Source organism: Cydia pomonella, chromosome 7 (assembly GCF_033807575.1).
Source record: "Cydia pomonella isolate Wapato2018A chromosome 7, ilCydPomo1, whole genome shotgun sequence".
NCBI classification, from domain to species: domain Eukaryota; kingdom Metazoa; phylum Arthropoda; class Insecta; order Lepidoptera; family Tortricidae; genus Cydia; species Cydia pomonella.
The window spans coordinates 7,945,692-7,969,618 of NC_084709.1; the positions used below are offsets into that span (position 1 = coordinate 7,945,692).

Below are 23,927 nucleotides of genomic sequence, written 5' to 3' on the forward strand. Positions count from 1 at the left end.
CGTTTATTTTTGATCATATCTAATTCGAGTTCAGTTCAGACTAAAACTACGGCACCGTCTATATGCAAACTTATGATAGACTTGTCTGGGGTTTTTGCGTTGCGTTGTGTGGGATGAGGAATGACGCTAGTCTGCCTGACGCGGGTTCGACTTCGACATTCATAAAACATATATATCCGAACTAGTCAAACTTGACCTGAGTATCGAAACTACTGTTATGTAAGCAGGGATCTGACATCTCCGCTCGGTGATCAGCCCAGTTGGGTGCGTGTGCGACCAGTTCACCGTAGCACAGGAAGGGGCAAGGTCGGCGTCCAACCGTGAAGTTCCGTCGCGATTGACATTTCTGTGCCCCGTACAAACTACATGCTTCGTACTTATTTATACACTTTTGATTTCTCCCTCTTCTAATGTTACGTAGATAAAGTTTTACAGGAGAAAAATAAAAGCACTGAACAAAACAGTGGCTGGTCGTCTTGTGAATTCGAAGGCAAGCCAGTCGGAATCGAGTTCTATTGAAGCCACGCCACTGGCACCAATGCATAGGCTACTTAACGATACGTAACTTTTAAGGCAAAACTAAGTCCGTAAAGAAGGCAGCGTCCTAGAAATTTTGCCGTCTAAGAATTTCATAAAGAAATTTCCTAAGTTCTATTCCAAGTTATTTGAATCAATATCGGCTGCCCTACTGAACTATCACCACCCAAACATATTTGTTCGCGATCGAATTATGTAGGTCCTTTGGCATTTAAATCAATGAAGCCATTTGTCATCGGCTGGTTAATTCGTATCAACTTATCGCAGCTGCCTGCTAAATGATCGGTCGATTTTAGTTGACCTGAATAACGCATGCTGTATTTCTACTGATTTCTTCAATGAGTGCAGTGATTGTTTGTTAACTTTTGCGTAATCAACGCATTTCTCACAATTAGTGTTAATATTTAGGCTATCTCCGAGGTGGCAATGCAATTCGAGAAAGTATAATGAGGAAAGTATAGCAGCTATATCCAGTTAACTCGGCATGTTAGAGGTTTACTTATGTTCAGTTGTTCAGTAGTAATTGGGTACTATGGGCAGATCTGCAGAATTCCCAAGGGAACGTAAGTACGACGTGCTTGCACCTAGAACATTGCAGCTGCAAGCACACGAGCAGCGGAAGCATTTTCAAATAACATTAACATTACAGCCCGCCGGCTGTTCGGGTTCTGACAGCTAACACTAATAAACTGGCTTCGGATGAAATTTTCAAATAGGAAACGTTTCCTAGTAACACGAAACGTATACGTTAATCTATTTCTACGTACTAACATTACGTGCCCGCTGCTGATTGGAATGCAGCAGATGCATATGCATACAATACAGATTCCTTAGGCAATTGCTTTATTACAATTACTCTGAAGTACTTGATAGCCTCAAAACAATCATAATTTAATACGTGTTGCAATTTGTGGTATATGCGATAGATAACCACAGCACAGTTGACGTTGACGGCTATCGCGCTATGGTCGTTTGTCCCTTTGTCGATATACATAGGACATAGGTATGTATCTATTGGCAAATTACTGTATAGTTCGTGTCATCTACGAAGACGCGCAGGTTTGTCAAATCTAACCCTTAATTAAATGACAATACGAGTCAAGGCACGCTTCGTCGTGAATGACACGATCTATAATATGAGTATAGTCTGCCCATTTTAAAGGTTGCTTAAACCTACCTGAAAACTACATCAATGCAACGGCCATATTGGACCAAATTAAACATTTAAATCGTTTTAGGCAATGAGTAAACGATTTTACGGGCATATCGGTGGCGGTGTTTCACGACGGGGCCATATGTTTATACGTTATAAATACTGAAGTGCGCGTGTGGAGGTGCGCCTGCTGTACCAGTGTACCTACATGATGAAAGTCCGCCCACTTCGTGCGCATACATATATTCTTTAACATATTTTTGAAAAAGGAAACTATTAATTAGAACTCCACAATAACGTAATCGAGAGCATTGAGGTGCCATGCATGATCGATCGATTCGATTACTGATTGCAGGAACTAGTCAATCAATGAACATTTAGCGAGCATTTTTGTCGAGTCAAGAAATGCCCGACGAAAATAGAAAGTGCCTTAAACTTTGGCTAGCCGCCTGACCTCGTTGTTTGATTACCCACCATTGGCGTTGCCATAGACACTGCTTGATTCAACATTTTCACCGTGTTTTTCGCTCGTTAGAGTGCACATTGAGAAATGCCTTGAAACGATCGCTATTAGTTACATTACATCAATCAAAACGGAGCGGAAAGAAAATGACAGGTGATCGGAACAAACTCCATTACGTACTGTTATACAAATCATTGTCGTTCTTCATAGTCGACTAATCATTGCGTAAATGTACCTATAGGTAGATCGAGTTTTACCAAGTCTACACGTATGTAGATGTTTTATCCTTATTGCGACTACAGTCTTACTTGAATTCATTATCGTCCCTTCATTATTGGAAATTATTAATAAAAACCTGTAAACTTGTAATGGCACATTCAGAGCGTTATCGTAAAATTTATCGTAATCGTCAATTGATAGATCCGATAGTAATCGCGCCTGTACGCCGAGTAGGTGTGCCGAAACGGGTTTTGTCAACAAATATTATGTTATCTCCTAACACTGACATTGTCCAGGCTCCGAGTGCGTTATTGTGTAACCGACACGTTGGTAGTAACGGAGTACATGAATAATCCATAACAATTGTTGATTGTGATATAGATTACTATAGTATGTATGTTAGGAGACAGTGTATTGATAAAACAAAAAAATTTGAGACTGAATTTGTTTAATATTTGTGTGTATACAAAGTACGTATAAGTAATTTTACGTTTTACTTGTACGGATTGTAAAAGTATACTCAAACGTATTTTACGGGGTAAGGGCAAAAAAATAGTCTCTATATTGTTCCTTGGAACTGCGAATGCTTACATATAATTGACGGGTAGCTTGTAACTATGTATTAATCTCGAAAAAAGGTGTGATGATGTGTTAAATAGGTTAGCCATTCTACGGGGAGTCGACTATACCACTTTTTGTTTAATGTGGAGAAATTGTATGTTATTTCTTCTCAGAATCATGAGCTCTCTCCTTCTAAGAGATAAAAGAGTAAAAATATGGCGTCAATGGCGTGGCAACTTCCCGCAAAATGGCCCATGAAGTGCACTATGAAGTTAATTGTGTACGTAATTTGGTTACAGACTGACTTGATGCGGTGACACGATGGACGCGGCGGACAAGCGCATGCTGGAGCGCGAGGCGCTCCGCAACATGATCCAACAGTGGAACGCCAACCGGCTCGATCTGTTCGAGCTGAGCGAGCCCAACGAGGTAAATATATCTCACTGACACGGTGAAGACTCGACAAAACTAGTCCAGTAAAGGAACGAGTCGGTTTGATGAACCCGGCCCCGCGTGAGTTTTCTATGACGGCGACGTCACATCAAAATGTATCGCGGATCCACAGAAATTGGTATTAACGCATTCCATCATGCACGGATCAGTGAGAAATCATGTTATAGTGTGATACCTATACCTATGAAGAAACTAGAACAAAATACGATAAGTCAATATAAATAGTCTTAAAACATTTAAAGAGTGACTGTGGTTATAGTTCAATATTTTGTGCCTCTGACAGTTCTAATACTTCACCGTCTTATTTCCTTACCAACACCATCAAATAGGTAGGTACCGAAAATTTAATTTAGTACAAAGGTACGAAGCCAAGGTCTTTCGTAGTTAAAATTAGCATATCCATACTAGTGGTACAGTAGCGGTTAATGCAGTGTTTTTGCTTAAACGCGTGAATCATAAAATTGCTGTTAAAGCCGAGACGGGGCCGTACAGTACAGGTATTGTTTATATGTGAACGGGAAAGACGGCCAGACGACGGTTCCTTTTTTTAGTTACATAGAGAACTTGTCGGTCACCTTCACTTGGGATATACTCGATGACTTTCAAGTAAAATATGATAAAACTTTTATAAATACAAAATATATGATCTCGTCTTTTTCTCAGTCGAAGGCAAATATTATGGATACCATTTGCCACTATCTGACGCATCTTTTTCACTTTCATAATAATTCTTAAATCATAATATTCTTCGTAGGTCTATAGGATCCTTGGCATGCATCCGTAGGTTCAGAGAGCGGAGTTTTTGAAAAACCGTACCGTTTTTTAGATAACAATACGGTTGCCAAGAATTTAATTAGCAATTCTTAGAATTTTCTCTAGGGACTTCAGCGATTCGAATCCAGATTTTTTGACTTAAACTCGATACAGAAAAAAATCACGAAAATGCATATTAATTTGTAACAATGTATGTAGGTACTAAGGCTAAAAATATGAAAAATGTTTCTAAAATGCGCAATTTTATTTTTGAGGAAACTTGCGATTACTTTTTCTTTTTTAAACTTACAACAAATTAAAATTTAAAAACGTGATATCAGCGATTCCCAGTTCCGAGCACGCACGTCCCTACCGCTTACGCTTACAATCAGGGAGAGTGAGAGCAGAACACGAGCCTACGGGGCCTTAATGTATTAAATAACTGTCGAGCGATGTATATTATATACATAGAAACGTACTAGTTATTTTTTATATACAAAAAAAAAACTGTTAAATGGCCTTATTGGGAAAACTAGACATTTACATTCCATTTCGTCTACACGAATAGATCTTGTTTCTTTTGTATTTTAGATATTCTTTTGTATCACCAATGAGTTTAAAACGAGTTTCTTTTACGAAACCTTTAACGCAGCATTTACTTAGTCAACATAAACCAATCTTATCTCTGGAGCGTAGATTGTGATAACGACTTGTTCCCTCAACTCTTTGTTCCTTTCTTGCTATGACTTTCATTGTAGTAGGTATGTATATATCTAAAAATATACATACTAATCTATCTTAGCAAAAATGTATTTGCCGTTGGTCACAAGCCACTGATGTACCCACGGAATAACAATAGAGGTAGGTACTAATATATTGTCTTTATTGAAAATCGATATAAAATTGTGTCGTCGTCACAAATTATGCGGCTACATTTTATGCTACAAAAAGAATAATATGAAGCTTGTATATTCAATTTAAAACTACAATCAAAACACTTTAATAATACAATCTGGAATTCTGGCTTTGTTTGTAAAGGTCAAATATTTTAAAGGCGGTTTGGACCTGTATTTGACATTCGTTTACATATGTGCTTACCAAAACGTGGTATACACATTCGTATTAGTGTTACATTTACATCCGATATATATTTACAATTTTATCTTAAGTCTACATAACTAAATTGATTATTGCGTGTGAATTGCTACTATTGCTAGTAAAGACTTAGTAATTAAATACTATATGACCGGATGTATCATGCGGCGGAAGTTGTTTTTTATTAGTCACAATATTAGTCTATTAAACTCTTATGTTTGCAGAATTTGGAGTTCCATGGGGTTATGCGGTTTTATTTCCAAGACTCGGGGCAGAAAATAGCGACGAAATGTATCCGCGTTGCCTCCGATGCCACGGTCAGCGATGTCATAGGTGAGTTGAGAGGAGACAGTGATATTTATTGCTCCCTTTAGAAATACTCATCATTGCTACTTTCCGACGCGGCTTAATAAACGCTTGCCTATACAATTCATAAAAATATTAAGGCGAAAGCAATCTCTAGTTTATATTTTTAGTGATAAATCATATTTATGTCGTTGTATAAGTATGTTGTTTTCGTATGTACCTGAAGTTCTAAACGTTTAGTTTTCAACGGATTTGAAAAAAATATTTTTTCAGTCCCGAGCTAGTATCGATCTGAAACTTCACACAAATCTTCTTTGTAGACCCAAAAATCATAACAAAAATTACAAAGAGTCTAGCACCCCCGGAACTACCCCTTTGGCTTAAAAAACTCACCCCTAGGCCTCAAAAAAATACTATTAAGCCTTATATCGATCTGAAAATTTACACAAATCTTCTTTGTAGACCCAAAAATCATAATAAAAATTATCAAGAGTCTACCACCCCCGGAACTACCCCTTTGGTTGAAAAAACTCACCCCTAATACTCAAAAAAATACTATTAAGCCTTATATCGATTTGAAAATGTACACAAACCTTCTTTGTAGACCCAAACATCATAATAAAAATTATCAAGAGTCTACCACCCCCGGAACTACCCCTTTGGTTGAAAAAACTCACCCCTAATACTAAAAAAAATACTAATAAGCCTTATATCGATCTGAAAATTTACACAAATCTTCTTTGTAGACCCAAACATCATAATAAAAATTATCAAGAGTCTACTACCCCCGGAACTACCCCTTTGGTTGAAAAAACTCACCCCTAATACTCAAAAAATACTATTAAGCCTTATATCGATCTGAAAATTTACACAAATCTTCTTTGTAGACCCAAACATCATAATAAAAATTATCAAGAGTCTACCACCCCCGGAACTACCCCTTTGGTTAAAAAAACTCACCCCTAATACTCAAAAAAATACTATTAAGCCTTATATCGATCTGAAAATTTACACAAATCTTCTTTGTAGACCCAAACATCATAATAAAAATTATCAAGAGTCTACCACCCCCGGAACTACCCCTTTGGCTTAAAAAACTCACCCCTAAGCCTCAAAAAAATACTATTAAGCCTTATATCGATCTGAAAATTTACACAAATCTTCTTTGTAGACCTAAACATCATAATAAAAATTATCAAGAGTCTACCACCCCCGGAACTACCCCTTTGGTTGAAAAAACTCACCCTTAATACTCAAAAAAATACTATTAAGCCTTATATCGATCTGAAAATTTACACAAATCTTCTTTGTAGACCCAAAAATCATAATAAAAATTATCAAGAGTCTACCACCCCCGGAACTACCCCTTTGGCTTAAAAAACTCACCCCTAAGACTAAAAAAAAATACTATTAATGTTTGGGTCTACAAAGAAGATTTGTGTACATTTTCAGATCGATATAAGGCTTAATAGTATTTTTTTGAGTATTAGGGGTGAGTTTTTTCAACCAAAGGGGTAGTTCCGGGGGTGGTAGACTCTTGATAATTTTTATTATGATGTTTGGGTCTACAAAGAAGATTTGTGTAAATTTTCAGATCGATATAAGGCTTAACAGTATTTTTTTGGGTATTAGGGGTGAGTTTTTTCAACCAAAGGGGTAGTTCCGGGGGTGGTAGACTCTTGATAATTTTTATTATGATGTTTGGGTCTACAAAGAAGATTTGTGTAAATTTTCAGATCGATATAAGGCTTAATAGTATTTTTATGAGGCTTAGGGGTGAGTTTTTTAAGCCAAAGGGGTAGTTCCGGGGGTGGTAGACTCTTGATAATTTTTATTATGATGTTTGGGTCTACAAAGAAGATTTGTGTATATTTTCAGATCGATATAGGGCTTAATACTATTTTTTTGAGTATTAAGGTTGAGTTTTTTCAACCAAAGGGATAGTTCCGGGGGTGGTAGACTCTTGATAATTTTTATTATGATGTTTGGGTCTACAAAGAAGATTTGTGTAAATTTTCAGATCGATATAAGGCTTTATAGTATTTTTTTGAGGCTTAGGGGTGAGTTTTTTAAGCCAAAGGGGTAGTTCCGGGGGTGGTAGACTCTTGATAATTTTTATTATGATGTTTGGGTCTACAAAGAAGATTTGTGTAAATTTTCAGATCGATATTAGGCTTAATAGTATTTTTTTGAGTATTAGGGGTGAGTTTTTTCAACCAAAGGGGTAGTTCCGGGGGTGGTAGACTCTTGATAATTTTTATTATGATGTTTGGGTCTACAAAGAAGATTTGTGTAAATTTTCAGATCGATATAAGGCTTAATAGTATTTTTTTGGGTATTAGGGGTGAGTTTTTTCAACCAAAGGGGTAGTTCCGGGGGTGGTAGACTCTTGATAATTTTTATTATGATGTTTGGGTCTACAAAGAAGATTTGTGTAAATTTTCAGATCGATATAGGGCTTAATACTATTTTTTTGAGTATTAATGTTGAGTTTTTTTCAACCAAAGGGGTAGTTCCGGGGGTGGTAGACTCTTGATAATTTTTATTATGATGTTTGGGTCTACAAAGAAGATTTGTGTAAATTTTCAGATCAATATAAGGCTTAATAGTATTTTTTTGAGGCTTAGGGGTGAGTTTTTTAAGCCAAAGGGGTAGTTCCGGGGGTGGTAGTCTCTTGATAATTTTAATTATGATGTTTGGGTCTACAAAGAAGATTTGTGTAAATTTTCAGATCGATATTAGGCTTAATAGTATTTTTTTGAGTATTAGGGGTGAGTTTTTTCAACCAAAGGGGTAGTTCCGGGGGTGGTAGACTCTTGATAATTTTATTATGATGTTTGGTTCTACAAAGAAGATTTGTGTAAATTTTCAGATCGATATAAGGCTTAATAGTATTTTTTGAGTATTAGGGGTGAGTTTTTTCAACCAAAGGGGTAGTTCCGGGGGTGGTAGACTCTTGATAATTTTTATTATGATGTTTGGGTCTACAAAGAAGATTTGTGTAAATTTTCAGATCGATATAAGGCTTAATAGTATTTTTTGAGTATTAGGGGTGAGTTTTTTCAACCAAAGGGGTAGTTCCGGGGGTGGTAGACTCTTGATAATTTTTATTATGATGTTTGGGTCTACAAAGAAGATTTGTGTAAATTTTCAGATCGATATTAGGCTTAATAGTATTTTTTTTAGTATTAGGGGTGAGTTTTTTCAACCAAAGGGGTAGTTCCGGGGGTGGTAGACTCTTGATAATTTTTATTATGATGTTTGGGTCTACAAAGAAGATTTGTGTAAATTTTCAGATCGATATAAGGCTTAATAGTATTTTTAGAGTATTAGGGGTGAGTTTTTTCAACCAAAGGGGTAGTTCCGGGGGTGGTAGACTCTTGATAATTTTTATTATGATTTTTGGGTCTACAAAGAAGATTTGTGTAAATTTTCAGATCGATATAAGGCTTAATAGTATTTTTTTGAGGCCTAGGGGTGAGTTTTTTAAGCCAAAGGGGTAGTTCCGGGGGTGGTAGACTCTTTGTAATTTTTGTTATGATTTTTGGGTCTACAAAGAAGATTTGTGTGAAGTTTCAGATCGATACTAGCTCGGGACTGAAAAAAAATTTTTTTCAAATCCGTTGAAAACTAAACGTTTAGAACTTCAGGTACATGTTTTCGTCACATTTGAACAAAAGTAATAATATCGACTGGCAGGATTATACGACCCAACTACACTTCACTTCGTTCGCAAATAATGCCTTGAAAACACAGAATCTGTCCTGCATTATCATAAAGTATTGGTAGCATACACCTGAGAGGCATTACAACGTACAAAGTCTTAGAAGGGTTTTTCCATGGATGTCATGCCAGCCAATGTAGTAGTAATGAGGATGAGCGTCTAGCCAAGTAGCCATGCATAACAAACACATCCTCATCTATCCCCATCCATCATCATTGAAGCTTCGGCTGCGAAATCAAACATCAATTGAAACTCTAATTTGTAACGAACTTAGTACTTCAGAATTGTTCCCTATTATTTTACGTGTGAAGATCAAAGTAAGTCATTCGCTGAATCATGATTATTTGTTTATGAGTTTGCCTAGTTTATAAATCACCTTTTGCTATTTTGTTTGTTGTTACGTACTTTTTCATAATTTGATAATCAATGTTTATGTATTTAAGTATTTATAAATATTTATATATTATAAATATCGTTGTCTAAGTACCCTCAACACAAGCCTTATTGAGCTTACTGTGGGACTTAGTCAATTTGTCTAATAATATCCTATAATATGTATTTATTTATGTTGCCTTCTGGTGTACTAATAAGGCAGCAAATGGTGTCAAAACAGTCGACGGAATGGAAATGACAATGTAGTAACTTAGAAGCAATGGGCAAAATGGTTCTGATAAGCAATACCTACAGTTTTAGGTCTTCGGTCTATACGATCTATTAAGTAATCTAATCGCATCTTTCAGAAACCCTGATCGAAAAGTTCCGCCCTGACATGCGGATGCTGTCGCTCGGCTCATACTCTCTGTGGGAGACGCACGGGCCCGACGACGAGCGACGACTCGAGCCGCACGAGAAGCCGTTGCTGGTGCAGTTGAACTGGCACGCGGACGATCGCGAGGGCCGGTTCCTGCTCAAATGCACTACTAATGCTGACGTGAGTAGGCTCATATATTGACAAATGTACTCGCTGTGGCAGACACTTAGGCCCGAAGACGAGCGTCGACTCGAGCCGAGCCGCACGAGATGCCGTTGCCGGTGCGCGAGGGATGAATACTGCTCAAATGCACTACTAATGCTGACGTAAGTTCCCCTGTTTATTTACAAATGTACTCGCTGTGGCAGATATTCGGGCCCAACTACGATTGGCGCCTCAATCCGTACGATAAGCAGCTGCAAGTGCAGTTGAACTGCAGGCATCCGCATGGGATGACCGCGAACGCCTGTTCCTGCTCAAATGCTAACGTGAGCGCATACATATATTGACAAATATACTCGTCGTGGCAGACGCTCGGTCCCGACAACGAGCGACGGCTCTAACCAGACGAGAAATAATTTCTGGTGAAACTGGACCGCATGCAAGCGACGTGATCACCGTTTCCTACTTAATGCAGTAATAGTTGGTAATAGACAGTGCTGACATAAATACCCTTATTTATTGACTCGGGAGTAGTCGTACTCGCCGTGGGAGACTTCTTCTTCTCCTTGTCCTTTTCCCATTATTTGGGGTCGGCTCTCCTAGTTACATTTCGCCAGGCTTCGCGGTCCTGGGTCATGTCAGGTGGGATTTGGGACTCGCCGTGGGAGACTAGTTCTACTAAATGCGGACGACAACATCAAGGACCAAAGCACTGCCAGGTACAAGTTTACCTATTCTCTTCAGTATTTGGCATCAATTCACATGTAAATAGTGTTGTGAAGTCAGTGAAGTCGATAAAGCATATTCATATTCTTTATAATATCTGACTTGGTTACCACTTTCACACTATTTTTTTGCTGGGGAAGTACTTGTATTGCACATCACCGAAGCGAATATATTGCAAGTGCAACTGTTTGGTGTTCGTAATTAGATCAATCAAAAGACAAAGTGGGTCTGTCCATAAATCGCAATCAAACGCTTGCTATATTTAAAGTCATCGAGAAGGTTTCGCAACGCAAGAATGTTTCGCCCCAGTCTTCCGGTCGTGATTAAATGCAATTCATAGCAATTAAATACCGCGGCGTTGAAGACAAGTGTCATTTATATGATTCATACAAGCGCCTTACATTTGCAATATGATATTTTAGATGATTCGTTTTTATTTTTATTTATGTATCACGGTACCACGAAAAAATACAGGTAGACTCCTACCAAGTTAAAATTTAATGATACACTCTCATGGCTCTACAAACAAGATTGTTGGAGATATGTTTGTGCGCTTCGTTGTGTGTGAGTGACAATACAAAACCATCGTGAAACTGTCATTCACAAATTTAATTGTATAGATTTATTCCCTTCTTCATAAGACTTAGCCACCTCTTTAAAACCTTTGTTAAGTTTTGTCTCTTTCTAAAAGAACTGTCATAATGCCAGATAGGGATAAACAATTATAAACGGATTGTTAGATTTGACACACGATTATTAATAAAGTTAATAGGGGTCCACCAATTGTTAGTTGTTAATTGTTGCACGCTAGGCTTAAGTTCTTCTTATTGACACAATAATCTTTTTGCCTCCAGGTTTCCCTGTCTTCAGTCAACGAGAAAGGTGACCAGAACTTCAAGCGGAAATTGTCCAAACGCGAAAAGAAGGAACTCAAGAAGAAGGAGAAACTATCTAGACTGAAGTCCGACTCGAACAACGAGAACAGACCTGTTGCTGAGAAACTTTACACAGGTGATTTTGGTTGAGGTTCTTAGTTTTGTTTTAGGTCGTTAGTCGGCCTTGGGAAAGTTTGCGAATAACCTTTAGTAAACGAAAATAGAAATAATGCCGTTAGATTGTTTTATAATGTACGATTCCCACCGACCGGTTGGAGTCGGGCCGCGCCGGAGCGAATTGTCAATGTGCCTGCGCAGGCCCGAGCCGGCCGCGTCCGCGAGGAGCCGACCGGCTTGCGGCCCGACAAATGTGAAATGCGCTCCAACTCTTTTGGAATCCTACTTGGACCATGAATTGAAAAGCAAGACAATAATACATAGTAGACTTGACAACAATATTATGATGGCATAGAGCTGATCTGATTATGGAGACAGGAGGTGGCCGTGGTCTAACTAACTGTGTTTGCGGTTTTTGGAATTGTCTCGATAAGTATAATATTAGTTGCCTGTGGAATGAAAAGTACAATCAGCGAAAAAAGCTTGTACCAAGAATGAATTTTTTGGCAAAAAACTTATTTTTTAAGTGTTTTTAAATTAATTATATTTTATTTTTGTATTCATATTATAAAGAACCTAAACCTTTATTTATTGTAGGGCTTAGTTTAATAAACCAAGACCTACAATCAATAAAGTATAGTACTAACTTTAGTAAACTTTAAAATCAGTTCAGTTCAGTAGTATGATGAGTTCAGTAGTTGTTTTCCTTTAGATTCTGATAGGTAGGCTCCAGAACCCCCTTACGGTGCGAAAAATATTATACTTATAAAAGGCCCAATATAATGGGTCAGTTCGACGAGTTGATTATCTACTGTGGTAGTTTTTTATACAGATCATAACAGAGGTCTATTTGGACCAGAATATTTCTGATCTTAGAAACAGTACAAGGTCCCATCAGATGGCGTATGCGCCCTGTGGATGCGTTTATAGCAGCCATAGGTACTCAACCTTTTTTTTATGAGAGCCACAAAGACGGTTTTGCTTTGTAAGACCTTGCCCGCAAGATGAAGCTGCCTTAAGGTGACGTTGGAATGGCAAGGTTATGTAGGTATGGCTTCCCTGTCTCGATAGGACCTCTAAGAGCACATTTGAAGGTATTGTTAACTTGTCCTATAATCCACAGAGCTGCCGGAGACGTCATTCACACGCAGCATCAGCAACCCCGAGGCCGTGATGCGGCGGCGCCGGCAACAGAAGCTGGAGCGCAAACTGCAGCAGTTCCGTTCGAAAGATGGCGGTCCCGACACCGGTGCGTGCCGTACACTTATCTAACTATAGATCGTGTCATTCACGACAACGCGTGCTTTCACTCGTATCTTATTGTCATGTTATTATAGGTTCGATTTGACAAATCTGCGCGTTATCGTGGATGACACGAACGATTTGACATATAAACTACTAGGGCCGCTTAGTGAACTGAAAACAACCTAAATGGCTTGATACAAAAATTTGCTAGACTGTGTCTCTCTATTTATGACACTTATATTAATTTCACCTGTAACAAAACCTTGCAAGGCTTTTTTTAACCTACTTCTAATAGCTGTATCGATCTGTGAGTTTGAAAATATAAGTACGAGTATATACGATACGATATATATACGAGGAGTGCTACTTATGTATCCGGAATGGGCCACTTACTGGATCTAAATTAACAATTTAAAAAAAAATGTATTTAAGACCGATAAGATCCATGATTTTGTTAGTCACATTAAATAAGAATTCTTACTTACACCCTACGTTAGTACCAATTAACTTACATAAAACTAAATTAAAATGAAATTAACAACGAGCGCGAGCTTGTCGGTTTTTCGGCATGGTCAAAGGCGCCTCAGACGTTTGCCGCGCGCCAGTGTAGACGTGTTTCTTTATGGTGCGCGTGGTTATTTTGTTCGTACTTATGTTAAAAATTGTCAAAACATCACAACGTTGGAAAAAAATAATATTTAGGAGTGACGCAAATGGTCGTGTCCTTCTTTTCTTCCTCATTTTCCTTTGAATTGCTTTAAATAAAAAATAAAAGAATCGCAGGCCACTATCATTTTGAACAGCTGACTGAGTCTGTCGAACTTGAATCTTGCCGACCAAATTGGCTCAGGGGAGGCAAAGGTGCTGAGGCAAAAGTTACACGAGCACGCAGCCTCGCGAGGCCGTGCGTTTGCCGCGCGAGGAAATTTCCATGCGAAGGAAATTTCTGGCACCTGCCGCGATAGCAGAGGACGCTGGTTCGATTCCAACCTGGGGCACTGGAGGCCTTGCTTTTTCTTAGTATTCTTCTTCCTAGCGTTGTCCCGGCACATTGCCACGGCTCATGGGAGCTTGACAATTAATCCCTAGATTTGGCGTAGGCACTAATTTTACGAAAGCGACTGCCATCTGACCTTCCAACCCAGAGGGTAAAAATAGGCCTTGTTGGGATTAGTCCGGTTTCCTCACGATGGTTTTCCTTCACCGAAAAGCCATTGGTGAATTTTAATTGATATTTCGTACATAAGTTCCGAAAAACTCATTGGTACGAGCCGGGATTTGAACCCGAGATCTCCGGATTAAAAGTCGCACGCTCTTACCGCTAGGCCACCAGCGCTTCTCACTCACTTCACTCACTCGCATACACTTTCTCTTAGTATATTACATTTATTTCAGTTTATAATCCACCTCCATTTCCAATTCTCTTTGGTAACAGTAAAGAAATAGTACATTACTATAGAGGCCGGGAAACGTAGGGTTGCAGGTAAAGTAGATATAGACGGCTGAGCGTAGCGAGGCCGGACAGAGATACGCGGCCGGCAACCCCGTTTCTCGCCGAAATTTGTATAGAGCTTTTCTCAAACTTGCAATAAAAACAAAAAATTGTAGCCAATGTTTTGTGGCGATCTACTCAGCTCGCCACCCTACCAGCGGTGTACGACCTTACGCGCGTAAGTCCGCGCGCCTGCGCGATGCGCCACCGCCGTTGCTTAGCAACGAAAATGCACAACAGATCACCGTACCAAGCTAATTGAATAATATTATTTGTTGCTGGTTGAATGCCAAGACGTTGTGTCACAATTTGACATTAAAAAACAAAAGAAAGTTGCTTTACAGTCCTAGGTGTGTAAGGCAGTATGAAATTCCTTTACATATCATCTTCACTCATCGCACCTGCAGGGCTAAGATGGACGGTTGTCTATCATTTGTCACCATACCTGTCACGCTCTAACAAATATGTAAGAGCGAAAGTGACGTAAGATATGACAAGTGACAAAAACACGACCATGATACCGCTGCTGATATGTAGTATTTCCGGACCTAATTTGACGTAAGTCATGTCATCATTTCATAGCAAGTTTGAGAAAATAAGCGTTCCTGTATGGTGTACCTAACCAATTAATTTTACATATGAAGACAATGCTTTTTGAATATTTTTGTCAAAAAAAATGAGAGTACTCTCAAACGGACTCGAGTCTTTACAAAATACTCGGACACTCTCACTAACAATTTGAAAAGAACTCGAGTTTAGTCTTAACCAACACCAGATCTTATATTGACTGTGCGGAGGGACTGCCACCTTGTGATATAAACCGAAAACTTATTAACTTGGTATTATTGATATTAACTTGGCATTTACATGTCGCCCCAAGAAACAGGGCGCTATATACCGCCTATACCGCCATCTATAATGTTTTTCACTAACTGTCGAATGGACTAGGGTGGATCACGGGGGCGCTTTTTACTGGGGTGGCTGAGGAAAATATGTAGATAGTGACCGACAGATGGCAGAGTTAATAATTTAATACATTGAATACATATACATATATTTATTTTAAGACACTGTCCCTACTTAATCTTTCTGGTTTAGCTCATTGGTTGCCTGGTAGAGAATGCCTTAAGACATTAAGTCCGCCATTTGTACGTTCTGGTATTGTGCAATAAAGATTAAATAAATAAATATTAACTATCTACTATCTGTTTTCAGTAGCAGGATATTTTGCCATCAATTGATTATTGATTCATTTCTAAGCGAGGTCAAAACTAGCATGCAATTTACGTTATATTGCCGACTACTAAGGTAAACTGCATTCAAAAGTCTGATCAGATACCGCAATGTATAAATCGCATGCAAGTTCTTGTTAGCCTAAGCCTCTCGTTACGCTTTTAAACAATATTTGAAAAAAAAAGGACAGAGTTTTTTATGTACATACAATAAATGAGCGACCTCAGAAATTATATGTTTGTAGTGGAATACATGGTAGGTCTATATCGTCGTACGCCACTTAGTTGTTCACATTAATATCACTTTGATACTGCCGCGGCCGCGGGAGATAAATGACCCTGGCGATATTTTTGCTATTATACCTACTTCGCCAATACTTTCCCAATTAATTATCTCTGCTTGTTGTGTTTACAGTACTACAACAATTTGTGTTTACAAACAACACAACTGAACTTTAACATTGGCTAAAGTACAGTTTAAACTGTGAGTATAGGGACTAAAGACTTACCACTGTAGAAACTTTATTCGAAAGTTTTAGTTACATAACATAAAAGTTTTGTAACATAGATAGATAGATAGAATACTCTTTCTTGGCACACCTCAGTAAAAGATACAGCTTAAATAAAAAACATTTAATTAGTGATAGAGGCAGACAACAGGCGGTCTTATCGCTAAAGAGCGATCTCTTCCAGACAACCTTAAACATAGCTAATTAAACAGGAACGACGAATAAAACCATAACTTCCGCCCAAGTTGTAGCGATAAAAACGCATTAATGAAATAAAATTAGATCAAATATTATATGGCAATCTTACACAAATCCACTTAGTTCCACAATAACCAAAGTCAACCAATAAGATGGTGTCTTCCGGATTACGTATGAAACAAACATACATTTCCCGTATTTAGTCTGTAGAACGAATTATGACACCGTTATGTATACCTTTCCAAGTGTCATCTAGAGCTCTCAAGGTAGGTTTCTTGTGTGCCTCGTGGCTGAGAACGTTGAAAGCATTTCAGACTCCAGGGAATCCAGTGCGAGTATGTTGTGTAGAAGTACTAGTAGTGGTAGGTATATCATTCATAGTTAGTGCCTACAACTCAGACTCGGGAGCTCGGGACAATAGAAGTACCCCTCTTCCTTGCTAGTACAGTGAAAGTTTAAAATATTAATACGGTTACAAGGCCAAAAATATCTACGGTCAATGTGCTCAAGACGCCGATCCGCCGGTCCAATATAAAATGTATTGCAAGGTAAACCGTCATAGGACAACAACTCTCGTATTTGTCTACGTACGTCACAGTCAGAAACATAGAGCTTTACTCCTTTTGCTTCTGTAAGTAGAGTATGAGTACAAACGCGAAAGACTAAAGCGACGAAAGAGACGGAGACGGTCTTCTCCTCATTGACCTTATCTTAATATCCAATGATTTATTATAACTCAAGATATTTTATACTTACGCGTTCCAAAATTGAAGCGCTTACCTTGTGACAAATTGTACAAGTTGCCTTTTGTCGCACCTGGGCAAGCGAGAAATTTGCACGTCCTAACGAGCTTCCGCTCACCGATAGAGAAGAGACAAGCTCATGTTTAACAACGAGTATGACAAAAATGAATGGAATGCGAAAATTTATCAAAAATAACAGATTTCTTTGTAGGTATAGAGATATATATGGAAGTATTTTTTGTGCTCCTTATGTTTGAGTATAACTTATCTATTGGTTATATAATAATTAAAATCATTGTTAATATCTAGATATTTTAGACGTTGACTGTACGAACGGAATAATATTAGATGGAAAAGTAAAAGTTGAATTAGTCGTAAGAGCATTTGAGCCTTCAACTTTGAGTAAAGGCAAGTTCAGGGCAAATCTAATTTACCGACCCGGCAGTCACGAATCGCACAACTTGAGTTTGGCGCTCTATATGCATAACTTTAAAGTAGTAAAATTGCTACATGAATTAGTAAACTTGTGTGGCATAATTCTTGAGTAAGTGCTTTAATATAAAATACATATTTAGTACTGTACCTAAAGGTTGTACGAAAAAAAAAACTATTTTTATTTAGCTATAAGAACGCTAGTTGCTAAATTTATTTTGGGAAGGTAATGGTCTTAAGATCCCAAGTAAGGTATACCTTTACTGCTTACCAGATGAAACTCATATTTTATCAAATAAAAATATGTTTCTGATCTTTTATCAATAGAGTCGCCTAGAAATATGTTAATGGCTAATTTTAATTGTTTTTTGGAAATGAAAACGGGTCTTCAACAACCATTTTTTGATACAATTAATATTTTCGAAATAAACGCTTCCGAAGAAAAAAGAAGAAGAAGAATGTGCCTTTCGCAGTTCGCAGCGCAACGTTAGTTCTCAGGCAAACCAATAAAATTGCCATCATTTGTTAACATAATTTCCTGCTAAGCATTCTTTTGATGTTTGTTAAATTTTATTTATTAATAGCTTAAGTCTAAATGTCTTACTGTACGTATATTGTTTAGCCTAAGGTACTGGAATAAGCTGTGGTTACCTATAATTGGACAAACATTTACCCTTAATGTTATGTAAGCTACAGATTATTTTTTCCCTGATGTATTGTCTGTTGGTGATCCTAAAAAAATAAATTAAAAAAAAAGAAACATTTTGATACACTTTACTGTTTGTTCACGGCTACCAGATAATTGTGACCAGAAAAAGATAAGCAACCTAACTGATTCATATTGTGTACAGATGTAGTGAATAATCCTTTCCCATCGTTTTTTCACGGAAACGTACGAGCGTGTTATGCTATTTCAGTCAGTCGCAGTACAAAATGTACTGAGGTTGACTGAAGTAGCATGACAAATACGAACGATCCCGAGAAAATACGATGGGAAAGGATTATTCACTACATCTGTATGTGTTATACATTCCACTGGAACTTAGTTCGTTCGGTTAGCAAGTCAGTGAAATTTGAAAAAAATAAAAATAATGAAAAATAGCCGTTTTTTATGCAACCCTATCATTGATATATTTTATTTAATAAAATACATTCATCCGGTAAACAGATCAGTGAAGTTCGACCTTACTTCGACATCCCTTAATAGTGTGTATTTTTCATACGACCAGATAATCAAATCAGATAGTTAAGGTTTAATGAACACACTTTCATACGTTTTATAAAAAAGCGGCCAAGTGCGAGTCGGACTCGCCCATGAAGGGTTCCGTACTATTTATGACTTATAAAAAAAAACTACTTTCTAGATCTCGTTCAAACCAATTTTCGCGGGAAGTTTGATGAAGGTACCCCACACGTATGGGTTTTATGAAAAAAAAAAAATGTTTTTTGAGTTTCAGTTCTAAGTATGGGGAAGCCCCAAAATTTATTGTTTTTTTTTTTCTATTTTTGTGTGAAAATCTTAATGCGGTTCATAGAATACATCTACTTACCAAGTTTGAACAGAATAGTTCTTATAGTTTCGGAAAAAAGTGGCTGTGACATAAACGGACAGACGGACGGACATGACGAATCCATAAGGGTTCCGTTTTTTGCCATTTGGCTACGGAACCCTAAAAATGGACGACTTTTATTTATCATCTTTGTTTTAATCCAAAACGCCCCATTAATGACGCAACGTAACAACTGTCACAAGTGAATGATAACAAAATAAATTTCCGCTCGAAAAAAATACAAAAACGAGTTATGCTGTTGTAGTTAAGAGTAAATTAAAAATTTCTTTCAAAATCATTTCATACCACTAAAACCTACGTCTCGTATAAGTTTGTGGTTATATCAAAAATACATGCATACGTTCGTCCTTTTAATTGAGGTATGCAGGGGTGTACAAAAATATTTTGATAGGTGTTTGATGGGTCTTCTTTTCTTAGTCCTGTTACTCTTCATTTTGATGTAGGGCTCGATTCATATTCTTCCACTAGCTTCGGTCCAGGGCAGTTTGTTCACCTGTCCATTCCAGTCTTTTTCTCCATGGAATGATGCTAAGAAGACTAGGACGGCAATATTTCCGTTGACCGGTCAGGTCGGGGCTATTTTTGATAAGTGGGTGTCAGGTTTTCTAACGATATGAACACTGATATTGTCAAAATTTAGGAGTATTTATAAGGCATATTGTGTCCTTTACAATTAAAACTAATTTTTCTGTATTACTTTTTCAATCAATATTCAGCAATTATTTTAGACGTCTTGAAACGAAGTTTTTCGTTAAAATCAATTAAGTTTTTTAGTGTCGATCTTAATCCTTAACGATGTAATTTATTAGACGCCTTGGGATCGTCTCAATTAAGATTAGTAAGTTACCTGCAGGCTATAGTCTTGTGTAGGGTTTTCAATCCGGATATCCGTCCAATTTACTATCCGTATAATTATTAGATTGATATCCGGATAAAACGAATAATTGGAATACCGTCTATGACAAAAATATCATTACATTTTTAAAGTAAACTATTTGAAAAACGTTGAAAGTTAGAATGAAAACGACGTCGGTTGAGTTTTTTTATTTGAATACATTTTTACGTCATAAAAACTGTTTAGTTAAATTTCACTCCCTGATTGCCGACTACTCCCTATTTTTAGGGTTCCGCAGCCAAATGGCAAAAATCGGAAACCTTATGGATTCGTCATGTCCGTTTATGTCACAGCCACTTTTTTTCACACAAAAATAGAAAAAATAAAACAACAAATTTTGGGGGTTCCCCATACTTAGAACTGAAACTCAAGTGGGATAGGTCTTCAAAAATGATATTGAGGTCTCTAATATATTTTTTTTCTAAACTGAATAGTTTGCGCGAGAAATACTTCCAAAGTGGTAAAATGTGTGCCCCCCCCCCTGTAACTTCTAAAATAACAGAATGATAAAACTAAAAAAATATGGTATACTCTTGGCTCGTCTCAGTCGTTTTTTGTCACGTTCTTAAATTCGTCCCTTTCTGCTTTCGTCACCCATTCTTCATTCGTCACTGTCGATATTTGGCTATTTCTTATTCCGGCTTAGTTCGGTATTCGTCAACATCATCTTTAGGCATGTTCAATGTTAGTCTATGTTGTTTTTAGACTCACTCGTTATTCGTATTTTTTTTCACGGCACGTTCGTTGTTGGTCCTATTCGATTTTTGGCAAGTTCTTAATTCATCTTATTCTGCATTCGTCACTTACGCTGGAAGTCTTTGTCATCTTTGGTCATGTTTGCTGTTTGTCTTTTCCTGGCGTAGCGTTGGGTATTAGTAATGAAGGAAGCCATAAACAAGAAACTTTATGTTTTCATTTCCTGATGTTATCGCCTACATTTCGGAACTGATTTGAAACAATATACAGGATGGAAAGATCGAATGCCACATAAATGGCAACTGCCTTAATCATTGTAAATAGCACATTATGTGTAAAGGAGACCTACCAGTCACGGGACAGTAGTGTCCGGACCTTTGGAAGGCGTTAGCTTCGTTATTATTATGCTTTGTAATTTTTCATGCCAAAGTATACCAAAAATATATGATATACATTACCATGCAAACTTCCACCGAAAATTGGTTTGAACGAGATCTAGTAAGTAGTTTTTTTTAATACGTCATAAATGGTACGGAACCCTTATGGAAAATCTTATGCATATCGCCTTAGCTTCATAAAAGTAACGTTGAGTACTGTGTTCCTGTTACATGCCCTGCACTTTCATTATTGGTAGCGTCCGAATACATATGTAATAAAATGCGAAAAAAACTAAAATTTGACAACATTTCATATTTATGATCCTATAATTTTATTGGTTATCTACATTTTGATTGAATCGAGGAATATACTGATGGTTATTTTTTACTAGGGCGTGTATTTAATTTTTTTATGTGTATTTATTATAAAACGGGGTAACTCCATTTCTACGCTAGGAGCTGCTCCGTTGTAGTTTTAAAACAATTTTGATAAAATATCGGATTTCTACGACGATTCTAAAGATAAGATAGTTTATTATTCAAGTAAGCATATTACAATGCGCTTATGAACGTCAAATAAAGCTACTCCGGCTCTAACCCTACACCTCTGACCCGAGAAGATTGGAGGAGGGTATCCCAATATGGATTCGGATATAATAACGGATACTGATACATAAATACGACACCAGGCTTTCATACGGATACGACGGACCGACGGAAAGAATGTAATGTAATTAAATGCTTGTCCGATGTCTTCGACGAATCATCTTTGCAACAGGTAAGGGACGAAAGAACATTTAGTGTAACTACTGTGGAGGTGTGTGGATATACTTCATCGTTTCATACGGCTTTGTCTATTTTAAAAACGATCAGTTGATAGTAACTTAATTATGTAAATAAATTTGTTTCGAATTTCAATCAAACGCTGTATTTCATTAACAATGTCAAATCCAATATTATGACAGCAAATTTTTGCGTCGTAGAATTTTCACAATTATTTTTTATTCTTTTGTATTTTTTGTAATAAGCGATATTCATTGATATTAATTAATACAGTGTTCAGGAAGCAAAATTCTTCCAAATCATGTGTCAAAAGGTTTTATAAAAAATTTAATGTTGTCAATTGTTGGCAAAAGCAGAACTCTTGTATGGATCCAGCGGCGGAGGACTTCGGTTAATATTGAACTGCCGAACGAGATGAAGTAGTTTAGTAGATATGATAACAAGGTTTTAGCATTTTTCATTTAAAAAAGGAAGCTAGAAAAGCTGGTTGTGGCACCCAATTGGCGAGACTAAAGCAATACAACGTTGCTCGGTTGGAGCTCGGAGAGGATGGGAGAGGATCGAGCTGTGAGAAAAGCATATGTGGAGCACCCGGTTGGAGAACGTTCATCTGGGCTTCCCAGGTACTGCTGAAGTGACGAAGTCCGAATAGACCTGTTCGCCCTCGGATTGCTCAACAATTGCGCAAAACAGGAAGGAACTGGAAGTGGCGCAGAACAGGGCTGAGTGGTGTTTGTCAGAGGCCAAGATCCTTTTTGGGTCACTGAGCCAGTGAAGTAGTAGGTAGTAGTGAAGCATTTTGCCTTTGAATAAATCTGCAATGAAAACCTTGATTGACTTAAATGCAATGTAATATCTCAACTGGAAGAGACTGTCTTGACAGTTTATATTCGATTCTCTAAATATCATCGAACCACGTTCTGTCCCGTGTGTCAATTACACGCCAATTTGTTAAAGGAATTGACTAGCATTAAAATCGACGGACGTCAAATTTACATGAAATAAAGCCAAATATCTCATGATCAACTGAAGTCATTTCAGCACAGATAAACAATATTTAAACGGAAGGTTGTAGAATCTCCGAGATCCATAAATTGTGTATAGTACAGTTTGTGTCACCATTTCGAAAAACCATTTAATCAAGCAATTAAGAAATCATCAAAATTTCAGAAATCAGCTTGTTTAAGAAATCATTGCCGAAAATTATATAAAATTGTAACGTCGCAACTCAACACAATAATTACAACTAAAGAGAATTTGAAATAGAGGTGGATTGTCAAAGAACATTTTGTAGCCATAGTAAATTTACTGCCATCTTTCGACACATGATTAAAACTTTTAGAATGCCATTTGACTTTGATCCTTATTCTTTCACTGATATGTGTTAAATTTGTTAAATATCAAAAACTGGCGCCATTTAACAGATCAAAGGGCAAAGGTATGGCGGTATCGTTACGAGCGATGGCGCCATAAACTTTGGATTATGCCCGGTAAGATTGCGCCACTTTTTGGCGATGGCGTAACGGATATTATTACGTGCATCGTCGCGCCTATGTAATCAAATGTTATATAACATAATAATAATCTACTTGGAAAAAAAATTTAATCCAAATAAAACGTTTCATACTTAAAGATTAATTGCTGAAGGTTGATTTTTAAAGTAAAGCATCGGCGAAAACTTATTTTCATGTGAAATTGGGAAGTAAAAATTCGGCGAAAAGGTAGAACGCCTAAAAAATACCTTATAACGCGTACGTTTATAAGTAAATTTTGATCATATTACGGATTACTTATTACTTATAAAGTTCGTGTGAATTTAATTAAATATAAAGTAAATATTCGAACTACCCGTTTTATCC

At 37.4% G+C, this 23,927-nt stretch overlaps 1 protein-coding gene across 1 annotated transcript in view; it reads left to right on the forward strand.

Annotated features, from left to right (window-relative positions):
- Positions 1-23,927, forward strand: part of LOC133519738 (afadin) — a 164,792-nt gene that overhangs the window by 22,677 nt on the left and 118,188 nt on the right. The window contains exons 3-7 of the mRNA XM_061853800.1: positions 3,233-3,362; positions 5,459-5,567; positions 10,005-10,195; positions 11,758-11,914; positions 13,019-13,144. Coding sequence (XP_061709784.1) covers positions 3,255-3,362; positions 5,459-5,567; positions 10,005-10,195; positions 11,758-11,914; positions 13,019-13,144 — 691 coding nt within the window. The 5' untranslated portion in view covers positions 3,233-3,254. The remainder of the gene's footprint in view (positions 1-3,232; positions 3,363-5,458; positions 5,568-10,004; positions 10,196-11,757; positions 11,915-13,018; positions 13,145-23,927) is intronic.